Raw genomic sequence first — 12765 nt, forward strand, 5'->3', positions numbered from 1 at the left:
GTGAACTTCCAAAGCCATTTTGAGGCCCTAAATGTCAATTGTTTGGCAAAATTTCTCAGTCATTTCCATAGAAATCGCATCAATCGATGTAGTGTTTGGAGAGATATTTCCAATGAGGTATTGTACATGTAAAACATAGATAATATGACCAAATTACGACTGTGGGAAGCTGGTTGCCCAACTAGCCCCAGCGGGGCGAATAAAATCTTAGTATTACATCTCCTCAGGTTAGGGTCTTAGTTGTTTAGGGTTTTCTCTTATTGTTCAATAATAAAAATGCCCTTAAGCCTTGTTGTAACTCAATTCAAAGGCATGTAGCTCCCACATCTCTTCTCATATATAAGCTACCATCACGTGAGCTATCTTATTTCCATTCTGTTTGTAAGAACAGATCAATATTTTTCTATTAATGAAATGAAGTGTTTTTCTACTGCATCTCTGTGTTTATGATTATATTTGTAAATTGTTGCATTCTTGTTTAAGTTTGGATCATTTTGTGCAAGTGTTTATGGGTCTCTGAATGCTCTAATAAGCTTGTGTAATAGCATCCAACGACTAAAATACCAAGATCTATGTCAATGTATGATCGAGAAAACCCTAGATCCATGTGAGCTTCTCCTCTGAGATTTGAGACCCTCGTGCGAACTTTCCTCCCATAGACTTATGTGAACTACGACAATGAGAGAAGAGAAGATGGATTGATCAATTTGTCCACATGAGCTCGAGGTCTCTTCTATTTATAGGTTTTCCTGAGGGTCCACATGGGTTTGATGCCGACATAAGTAGTTACACATCTGGCGAGGGTCGAGCCATTCCATAATACATGTATGAATAAAATAATTCAAAACTCAACTTTCGCTTATCCAAATAAGTTGATCTTTAGGTCGATTTTGGTCCTCCCGAAAAGCGGAATCTAATTCAATCATCATCTCGGTCATTTGAGATGTTTAATATGGAATTTGACCATAGTTTCCAAAAATAATAGATGGGACTACCATGTTCCACTCGACCATAGAATGGCTAAGCCAAATCTCTCTTCAGCCATTCACCCCCATGCCATATTCCCAGCATGAATGTGGGACTCAAACCAAAAGAACCAACCAAGCTATCCCGAGGCTAAACCACCTCACCCTCATCAATAGAAACCAGGATTTACCGTAATCCATCTTGAATCACTAGGTTGACACAATAATCATGTAATAATAGGATTAAACATGATATCTACCACATCACTAGGCCAAACAAGCAAGGATGCCAACAGATCTCTCCACCCACACTGTGAGGAATTTTCATCTCTCATAGTCTCTCAAACTTTACCACAATGTACACCAGATCACTAGGCCCTAAACTGAAACCCACTCTCTAGCCTTTACTGCATATCCCAATGAGGGATGATTAGGCCAGTGAAGAGAAATCCACATCTTAGCTTTACTGTATATCATGCCATTGACCGACAAGGATTCCTAGGCCCACCAAGGCAACCCAATCCTAGCTTTAATACAAAAAATAGTCCGGGTCGACCTAGTGGCTTTAGTTCACTCCACAGTCTGGTTTAGGGACCATTAGGCCATGTGTTCTATCATTCAGAAATCCACCTCACTTAGCTTCAATTCCATCTCACAATCCAGCTCAAAGAAGATAGGAGAACACCATCACGCCATCGCTATCTGGAAATGGCAAGGCTAGGCTGAAAATAATGTCACACCTAGCTAAACCCATGCCACAATAGCAAAAGAACCACATGTAATACCATGAATGCCAAATATATCAAGGAAAACACACATGAAAATCGATGTGTGTAAAGAATACCGATGTAGTTTCTTGATCTTGCTCTTCGTTGCTTGCTCCTTCCTGCCTCTTACCTTCTTTTCCTCTCTTGATCCAATGCAAAACCTGAGCAAAAGCTTACACTCACCAAGCCTTCCGAGTGATCCTGAGAAGCTTTTTTATCAATGAGGCCTTGGTTTTCTTCATTTTCCATTATTTTCTTTCATTTTCCTCCTCACATGCAAGTTGTGACCTTTCACCTTCCTTTTCTCCTAATTTCCATTACTTTCATAAAGAAAATGCTAATTAATGCCATTTTTCCTTTCCAAAGTCTTTGCCATTGCCTTTTCCATTTTTTTAAGCCATAATAGCTTAAATAAACACCCACTAGGATGTTTTTCCCACCATTCACCTTTAAATATATGTCCCATCAACCATTGTCTTGTATATTTTTGCATGGAACCTTAACTAGGGCTGTTAGAAATACATATAATACATATAAACTAATCCAAGAAAAAATTTTGACTCAAAAAGAGTGTTGAGAAAAAATCCAATTCTAAACTCAAGCATAATAGTCTAGCGTGAAGTCCTAAACTTTAGAGTCCATGTTTTGATAATTTATCAACCAAAGTATTGAGTTCCATGCAAACACAATGAAAAGAAATGATCAAATCTACCTTCACACTTTTTCCTATTTCTAAATAATGCATTTTATTCATTGCCCATAACTATATAAATATATATGTAAAAAAATGAAGTAAACATGTTTACAAAACTAATAAAATTTCATGCCAACCAAATACTCCAATAGACTGAAGCCTTTAATGTTTGACTTTGACACCTCACATGTACTAGATGCAAGCAAATGAAGACAGTGCTTCTTGTACAACATACTACATAATGAAACAATATAGTACAATTTAGGAAATAGTCTAAATACTTTTATTCACATGACCAAATGCACTTTTCATGATGGATTTAATGTATCTATCAATGATGTATTATTGAAACATTAACTTATATATATATATATATATATATATAGAGAGAGAGAGAGAGAGAGAGAGAGAGAGAGATTATACTATGTTATGTTATAAACGATGTATATAGAACTATAGTATATATCTATGTGATGTTATAACTAGGTTATAATAGTTAAATATATATAATTATGTTTATAATTATAGTTATATTATGAACTCGTTATGTTAATATATATATATATATATATATATATATATATAAAATAATTTTAAGTTATGTTAAATAGTTATAAAATTATGTTATGTTATAGTCATATATATTATGTTATAATTATATATAATTAAATATTATATATAACTAAATTAAATGTTTTGTTATATATTATAACATCATGTTATGTAAATTTTAGTTAAGTTATATATATATATATATATATATATAATAAAATTAATTAAATAATATATATTTTTTTAGACTTTTAATTTTAATATTTTAAAATTTGTTAAATATAATCACATAATGTTATATATATATATATATATATATATATATCTATATATATAAATAATAATTTTTTAGTTTTTTAGATTTTTAATTTTAATATTTTAATAGTTTTTTATTTTAAAACTAATAGTACTATATTTATTATTAAAAATTATATAAAACATAAATTAATCTAAATTTAAAATGATAAAATAAAATATATTTTCTTACTCTATAAATAGTACTTTACCCTTAGCAACTATATTCATCATGTTAATATCAAACTCTTAATTAGTGGTTTACCCTTAGCAACCATATTCATCATGTTAATATCAAACTCTTAATTAATTAATTTATTTGTTATAGTTTTTTTTATTTTCTCTTTTGGATTTGTTATTCATCATGTCAATATCAAGTTCCTAATTTATTTGTTATAGTTTTGTTAAGTTATCTTTTGGTGTTTTATGGGATATATTTTGAGTAATAATTGTTAGAAATTTAAAATGCATTTTAAATAAAATTAAAACATTAAAATATTAAAAAAATTTATTTCACAAAATTCTTAAAGAAAAACTTTAACACCTAAAATAATTAGAAAATAAGTTTTTACCATTCAAAATAAAAAATATGCATTTAATAAACGAAACATTGTAAGGAGGAAAAAAATTAAAACCTAGATTATAGTTTTTTGGGTACTTTGGAAGGGTTTTCTAAGTTGTTTTGAAAGGTTCTTTTAATAGTTTTTTGTGGTTTTCAAGGTTGGTTTTGTGGTTTCCTAAATTGATTTAAAGCGTTTTTTTTAATTTTTTTGTTGTTTTCATTGTTTTGTATGGTAAGTTTTGTTTCAAATTAATTTGTTTAATTTTCCAAAAAAAATATAAAAGACGAAAAGGATAGAATACCCACCTTAGTTGAGGCTCGATTGACCTCCAATACTGTGGATCTAGCTATTCAAACACTCTTTGTGGAGCTCCAAAATGTGCTACAATCTCAAGGTCTTGCCAAAAAGTGTAACCTAACTCCATGCTATCACCCAATATTATAAATACTTTAATGTCCTATACTATAATGGCAATACATCCTTTGAGGATGTTGAATTCTTCTATTAAAAGAAAAACCATATAAAAAATCATTAAATTTTTTTCAATAATTCTAATTAACTTACTTCATTTGAGTGTTAATTTTGGTCACTTTTTCTTAATATAAAGTTTAAAAAAAAACTGTACTTTATTCTCTTAGAATTCAAAAAATACATTTGTATTATTATGATAATGTGATAATAAGTCATATGTTTTATCCAATATTCGTGGCCACCCCATCCTCAGCTTTGAGGAAGTGGTGTAATGAATATTAGGTATAACATTTGAATGGGGTTGGGGAGAAAGTTCAAAAAACATCTTCACATTAGTGAGATAATAAGCCATACATTCTAATTCAATATTTCCCGCCCTCTCCCCCTCCCGCCCCTTTTCTTGGTGGCACATTATGTAAAACATGAGAGTGGAGTGGGAAGAATGTTGACCCAATATTCCCCTCATACCTACCCTCATTGGGCCATAGGGTCGGTGGGAATATTGGGTGAAACATGCATGAGGGTGGGAAGGAAAATTTGAGTAAAACATATATGGCCATGGGAGGAATATTGGATGACATGAGAATGGGGTAAGGGAGAAATATTGGGTAGCATAAGGGTAATGGTGGAAGGAAATATTGGGCCAATAAATTCATCCATTGGAATATTTGGTCCCAATGGCACTCTTATGAGGTTGGGGATGAGGTGGAGTGGGGTCACAATATTAGCCCAAAATGAGAGAAGTCATTATTGGCACAACATTTCCTCATATCCCCACTCTCATGACTATAGAGATGAAAGTAATACTTACCCAAAACATGAATGATGAGAATATTAACCAATATTCCTCTCACCCCACCCTCATGTTACTTAATAAAAAAGGGATAAAGAGAATCTTAACCCATTATTCTCTCCCAACCCACTCTCATAAGTATAAGACCAAATATAAAACAAACCTTCTTAACAATAAAATAAAAATAAAAAATATTAGGATTATATTTTTTATAAAAATTTTTAATAAAATTAATTTATTTAAAAAAATTATAATTTTTATTAATTGAAAAATTAATTATATTAGAAAAGTATAAAACTCATACATGTATATACCATATACCTTGGATATACCATATACCTTGGATACGTTAGAATTTAGAAATCTTATAACTTAAAAGTATAAAATTCCACATGTATATATTTTCCATGTGTTGAAATTTACACACAAATGTTATAACTTTTTTTTGGGTTAAAGGCACAATACAAAAATAATGAAGTCATGGATGACCAATAATATGTCACAGTAAGCTAAACAAATTAGAAGTCTGCTCCTAATATTATCATACTATAATTAGATAGAAATGTTACGATTCAATGTTTAAAACCACATTAAAAAATTAATAATAATAAACAATAATATGTCACAGTAAGCTAAACAAATTAGAAGTCTGCTCCTAATATTATCATACTATAATTAGATAGAAATGTTACGATTCAATGTTTTCATGTTTAAAACCACATTAAAAAATTAATAATAATAACATCATAATATATATAGGAACTCATTATCACACTAGTAAAACAAATTAAAATATATTTCTTTTCTTGCCAAACATTATCTTGAATAGCACCATCACAGCAACGCTGTGAAGACCACAAGTGTTCCTCTCTTGATGTCACCAGGTTTGGTATCAGTCTTCTTTTTATTTAATATTGTTTTCTATTACAGAGGTCTAAAGTGGGTGTAATCTAGTTAGTGTAGTGTAGTTTAGTTGAAATTCTTTTATAGTTGAAATGGATTTATACTATCACAAAAAATATTTAATTATTATAATTTAAATTTCCTAAAATTTATACGAAATTTTAGTCAAAATTTTAATAAAAATTTCATAAAACTTAATTGCTGTAATCTAAATTTCCTAAAATTTATTTTCAAAACAAAATTGTTACAGACCACTCTGCCTATTAATAGCACACAACCTTGGCATTCTCAAAAAACTAAAATCCTTTGATCGGAAAACGATATGGCGAGCAGCAGGATTCTCATAATTGGTGCAACAGGTTCCATTGGTCGCTATATTGCGAAAGCCAGTATTGCTAATGGCCATCCCACATTTGTTCTGGTCAGAGAATCCACGGCTTCTAATCCTGAGAAAGCCCAGCTCCTCGAGTCCTTCAAGGCCTCAGGAATAACTCTAGTCCACGTAATCTCATGAATCTCTTAATTGTTTTCAAACCCACTGCTATTCTATGAAGTAATCATGTTGTGATGACCAAAATCCTATGATCAGTTTCACATTAGAAAATTCAATGTGCTACAGGGATCTCTGGACGATTACACAAGCCTACTGGAGGCAATTAAGTTGGTGGATGTAGTGATCTCCACAGTAGGCGCAGCGCAGCTAGCAGATCAGTTCAGTATTATCAATGCTATCAAAGAGGTTGGCACTATTAAGGTATCAAGAGCTGCTCTGAAACAGCTATGCATTGGATTTTTTTGCTTGATAGATAATATAATCTCCTTACTATATTTTAATGAATGGAAATTTTGATATCCGGTTGGGTTGGGTTGGGTATGGTATGGTATTTTACGTCATGATACAGAGGTTTTTGCCATCTGAGTTCGGGACTGTTGAGGAAGAAGAAATAGGGTTGGAGCCTGTAAAGAGTATGTTCCAGCTAAAAGCCAAACTCCGTCGGACAATTGAAGCAGAAGGCATTCCCTACACATATATAGCCTGCTACTATTTTGCAGGGCATTTCGTTCCAACCCTGGGACAGACTGGACTTACAGCCCCTCCAAGGGACAAAGTTGTCATTCTTGGAAATGGAAATGTCAAAGGTGTGGGGATCATTAATTTTTGTTGTAAATTTTTGAAAAGTGATGATATTTTTTTAACTAATTCTAAATTTTGGAAGATGGATTAGGATGAAAATCAAATTACTTATAATCATATTAATTGGTTTAGAAGACAATTTCAAGAAATGTAAATCTTGGATGTGATTATCTTGTGAATATACAGCTGTGTTCCCGGTTGGTGATGACGCTGCAACATACACAATAAAAGCAGTGGATGATCCTAGAACTTTAAACACGACTCTATACATGAGACCTGCTACTAACATTTTGTCCATGAATGAGCTTGTGGGTTTATGGGAGAACAAAATTGGCAAGACTCTCGATAAGGTCTATGTACCCGAAGAGCAGATCGTCAAATCCATTCAAGGTCAGTACTTCCAGGACACTCACTGTTCACTGATATATTTCAATTGGCATGGTAAAGTAAGGATTTCTGCTCAAAAGTATCTTATAATTTTATTTTATTTTAATGTGAACTGTTTGATGGTAGTAAAATTAATTCATTTTAATGTCAACTGTCTGATGGTGGTTAAAAATATGTTGTTCCAGACACTGGGGATTTTTTGTTATGTCTTCACTACTCAACTTTTGTGGAAGGCAATCAAGAACATTGTGAAATGGGACCGAATGGGGTGCAGGCTACTGAATTATTCCCGGAAGTAAAATGCACTACCATTGACGAGTACCTCAATCAGTTTGTGTGAATTAGTTGGCTCTATGAGGCCACTTAATTTTATGGTGACATTGCAAATATGATTTGGTGCGTAGGTAGAGAAAGTATTATGCTGACTTTCTTGGAAATAATAATCGATGTTAATTTTTTGGAAATAATAATCTCTTGAAAAGATTGTTTTGTTAGATAAGTTGGATATTGTTTTTTGATTTTTAACCATAAAGATGGGTATCTATAAATAATTTCTTGAAAGGGAAGGATGAGAAACTTACATATATGAAGATAGAAAATGGGGTTATAATGACTTCCTTTAATAAAGAAGTATGTAACTCTTTACTGGTAGAATTCGAGAGAAGGGAATAGTAGGGCTATTATGCTAAGCCATTCAAGAACTATTGAGTCATTTTCTTTAGGAAAATGATATGTGATTAATTTTATGCTAACATAACTATTATCTTAGATTCTTGTTGAATGAAATGTGTATGCACACAATATTTGTGTTAGCTTTCATTAGAAATGATATATATTCGCATCAGGGAAAAATCTAGGTTGAGTGAGATTGCTTTATATATTTGCATGCATCAAAAGTAATAGCTAAAGGACTAGATCTTTTGATAAAGTTTATGTAAATTTTCATGTAAGAAGATTGTAGCTGATGTTTTAGTTAGTCCCTTCAAAGGAATGCCTTAGTGTTTGTTCTCTAAGAATATGTGCCTATCCGAAGGGAAATGCTAGTTAATATGATTATTTATAAATGTAATCATGATGTGTTGGATTAGTTGCGCAAGGCATAGATTATATTTAACGTTGTGGCAGGAAAATGATTAATGGTCCATGTAGATGAGTACGAGTTGCAGGATCGTACATTGCTAGAACAATCATGCCACAAGGAATGTTGCATGTGGCAGTATGTAAGTAAAGGGTTTCATGGAAAATGTATTAGCTTTTAGCTAGTTATGTGACAACTTAATGATAATTCATTGTAATAATTTTATAACAATGGTTAAGGGATGGAATCCCTTATAAGCCATTGAGTGAGGGGTGAAAACCCTCACGAGCATTTAATAATAAGATTAAACATTTGTTGGTTTTCACCCTACGGGGTTTCCAAGGTATATCAGTGTTCAATGGTGTGATTGCCTTTTGTGTCAGTTTGATGATGTTGAATCTTTGATGATGATGATTCTTTATTTGATATGATAATCATAATGTCCAAGTAAGTGATTAATTAATATGGTTAAGGAAATCATGAAATGGATGCAAGGTTCATGAGACAGTTTATGTTATTACACTACAACAAATCATTCTGTAACTTACTGTCCTTTAATGCAGTTTACTTCATGTAGTAATGAACATTATATCTACTGGTTAATAAGGAATATGGGGTTGTGATTTCAACAATTACTTGTGGTAATTTATATAAAAAATTCTAACTCCCTACTTTTACATGTGTGGTTACCGAGGTATGTTTCAACACCCAACTTGGGAAAACCTCTGCAACAGCTAAGAATTTTATTATTATGCAAATAGTTTCACAGTACAAATCGTTGGATTCCCAAACTCACTATCGGATATAGAGAAAAACTCGTAAAGATTTAGTGAGAAAAATCTCACACTAATTTGGGAGATTCGACAATGTTGAGGACACACTAGTTGACCCCACATTCCCTCTCTGTAACTTTTGTATCAATCCTACACATCTTCGTGTCACACTTTCTTGGGGTTGCATCACCTCCTCTTCTGATCTCCTGTTGTTTGGAAATTCAACCCTCTCGCACTCAAGTCTCACACCTCGGCTTCTTGCACTAGATCTCAACTCTCCTAGTTGAATTTCGAACTCCCTCTCAAGCTCTGTGATGCCTCTTTGTGGCACTGGGTTGCTTCTTTGAAATCCTCTATGCCTTGTTTGCCTTTCAAACTCTCGATCTCGAAAAATTTCCTCCGGACTATTATCCCTGCCCCTCACTGCAAGAAGATCACTCAATCTTACTCTCGCAACTCAACGCTGATATTTTTGAGAAATTCGATCTCTCATCTCTCAATCAAAGTGTTCTTCAAGTGCCCATTGAACTCCTTATAATCTCTCATTGGAGCTCCAATGACCAAAATTAAAACATAATCAAGGGTTAAGATTAACTCGGAGTTGATCTTCATCTTATTCTAGAAGATTCACACCACATTTAATTAATACCCTTTAATTAACCAAATCTCCTAAGTTTAGAGTTAGGGTACCATTTAAAAAATTTAATTATTCTAACTAAACCATCTCTAGGTGGAATTTCTCGAAACGATTTCGCGATATTTGAGAATGCATGTTTGTTAGTCTCTTCGGAAAATCTCGAGGCCAGAGAAATCAACGCTCCCTCTTAGCTAGGAATGTGCTCTACTGCTGCAACATATTGAAGCATCAGTGTGTCTCTACACCATGTCCTACTACGGTGCTGATGTGTCGCTCTACCACCCACCAATTACCGTGCAACTCTGATATCAGTTGCATCTGTGCTACTGTTGACCATTCTAAACTACTATTACCTACTGCATCTGCACTGCAACCCTCTCTACATATGTTGTTGCTGCAACTACAACATATGCAATGGAAAAAACATTCAAAATACTGAACCAATTGTGTTCAATATGATGCCTTTGTGTTCCGAGTTATGAATTCTTCTCACCTCTGCGTTGTCACTAAATCCTTTGCATTTTCACTGAAGCCTTTGTGTTGTTTCTGACTTTGTTGTGTGCTAACTACACTGCTCCCAACTTTCCTATGCGCTGCGAAGTCTCACACCATTACTAACTACTGCATCTGTCACTCTGGCACATGATTGCACCAATTGCCACTTGTCAATCCTACTACTGCTCATTATGGGCTCCCATAGCAAGGTCTTGATCCAAGAGTTTGACTCCTCAAGGATCCTACCCATTGTGTATCTCTCTTGGGCTACAATTCCAAATCACCCCACCTCACCCATGGAGGCATCTCGGAAATCATGGCAAACTCTTCCTCTAATGTGGAGGACAACTTGTCGATCTCAACAGATGCACCTTGTTGTTCCTTCTTCTCCTCTTTTTCCTTCTTTCTAAGAGGACACTTAGTGACTTAGTGTCCCAACTCACCACACCCGAAGCACTTGATCTTTGAAATATCCTTCTTTCTTCTGTGCTACTCGTGCTACCCCTTTGACGCATGGGGCAGGACCTCCTCTTCCTTCACTTTTTTCGCCCCACTCCTGCTACTACCACTAATGGTGGCGTTCACGAGATCACACCTCATTTCCTCCTACTCGAGATTAGCCCATACACATTCCTAATCTAGCAATTTTTTTGTGACAAGGATGCTCTCGAAAAAAACTTACCAATTTTCTAAAACGTTATTCAGTGTCAATCGTACAAACTATGAGGGCTCAGGTGCTCATCCTATTGAAGCGAGCTAGTCATGTGCATCTTCAAATCTTGTAAGGAAGGGGTCAACTCGCTTCCCTTTCTACATTGTCGTGCATCTCAATTTCTCCTCCAAGTACATCTTCCACTACTTAGAAGATCCTTCGTATAACATAGCTAATTCTTCCCACATCTGTTGGGCACTACCCTTACCAGCTATATGGGATAATACATGATTTCAAACTCCGTCGAGAATGATCCTCTTAGCTTTTGTTATCTAAGCCATGAAAAATTTTGAGTGCTAATATTCATAGGCGGGCTAATTTTCCATGATTTTTCAGAAAAAAAGATTTGTCAATTTCCATTTTTTCTAAAATTGATTCACCTAATACAATATAAAATTATTTTACCTTAAAAATCGCCAACATTATATAGAGACTATATACAAAATCATTCAAAATTTGAATAATTTTACAAATATTTTATAGTTTGTATATTAAGGGCTAGTGAGATTCGCCAATGTTTTTAAAATTCAAGATAATTTTCCATCCTTAAAATTTTCCATGATCTCATCCTTGTACTTCTTGAGTGGATGTGCATCGATGGGCACAACTACCACACTATCGGCATAGGTTTTGAGATCATGCTCATCTAGAAGGCAGGAGATCCTAGCCTTCGAGATCCAATAGTTGGAGGCTCCATCCAAGTGATGTTCATCTCTCAACTCAGTTGATGCCATCCGTCCTAAAAAAGATAAACTCCTTCCTCTTCTCTTCTACTCAACGGTTGCCCAACAATTCGTACTCCCTTATGGAGTGAGTAATCCCACACAGATCTACTGCTACTATGCTAAGAAAATTCAAACTTCTGCCTCAAAGCTCTCTGAGGAAGGAATTCCCTCACTATGCACTCTTCTCTCCCTCTTACGTTATTCTACTAGCAACTGCAAAATATTTGCATACGAGCTGAAGATCTGCTCTGCAATTAAAAGACACTACTCCCTTCTACCTCTGGAAAGCTTTGATCTCGAAATCAAATTTCTCTTTCGACTCACTGAGAGAAATCAATTTCACCTCAAAACTTCGACCTCCTTGGCCCAAGAGCTATGGTTCCTCTAGAGTTTCAAATTGTTGCATGTGCAGTGATTTTGAATTCCCTCTTCCCTCTCAAACTAAGCTCTTCTGCTCATGATTTGTGCTCTCATACCATGTGAAAAACAGTTATCTTATTCCTACTACAACAAACTAATGATATTTCTCTTATTTCTTACTTACTTGAACAAATTACTTCTAGTTTTCTACAGCAAATATCGAAATACATACATTGTAGCCTACACAAAATAAATACTACGGAAACTAAATACGGCATAGGAGAGAAATAAACTCACACACATCTACACAGTTGTTTTTGGACCATGTACCTGGAAAAAAGAAACTCCGGAAAACCAGTGGAGCAACTGAGGGTTTTATTATTATGCAGTAGTTTTTGAGTACAAATCGTTGGATGCCAAAACTGGTTATCGGATACAGAGAAAAGCTGGCAAAGGTTTAA

At 34.0% G+C, this 12765-nt stretch overlaps 1 protein-coding gene across 1 annotated transcript; it reads left to right on the forward strand.

Moving 5' to 3' along the window:
- Window positions 1-6277: 6277 nt before the first annotated feature.
- On the forward strand, window positions 6278-8101 carry LOC149246527 (phenylcoumaran benzylic ether reductase IRL1-like). The gene is made up of 5 exons (XM_089455710.1): window positions 6278-6504; window positions 6622-6756; window positions 6905-7142; window positions 7324-7527; window positions 7710-8101. The coding sequence occupies exons 1-5, from the start codon at window positions 6325-6327 to the stop codon at window positions 7862-7864; spliced, it is 912 nt and encodes a 303-aa protein (XP_089311836.1). The 5' UTR covers window positions 6278-6324; the 3' UTR covers window positions 7865-8101.
- Window positions 8102-12765: the final 4664 nt, after the last annotated feature.

The sequence above is a fragment of the Pinus tabuliformis genome, chromosome 7 (genome assembly GCF_031772625.1).
Source record: "Pinus tabuliformis cultivar Carrire ecotype Pingquan chromosome 7, CPIR1, whole genome shotgun sequence".
Classification (NCBI taxonomy): domain Eukaryota; kingdom Viridiplantae; phylum Streptophyta; class Pinopsida; order Pinales; family Pinaceae; genus Pinus; species Pinus tabuliformis.

Coding starts and splice junctions, on each gene's coding strand:
- LOC149246527 (XM_089455710.1), top strand. CDS start 6,325: ATGGCGAGCAGCAGGATTCTCATAATTGGTGCAACAGGTTCCATTGGT. Junction 6,505..6,621: donor CAGGAATAACTCTAGTCCAC/GTAATCTCATGA, acceptor AATGTGCTACAG/GGATCTCTGGACGATTACAC. Junction 7,528..7,709: donor GATCGTCAAATCCATTCAAG/GTCAGTACTTCC, acceptor ATGTTGTTCCAG/ACACTGGGGATTTTTTGTTA.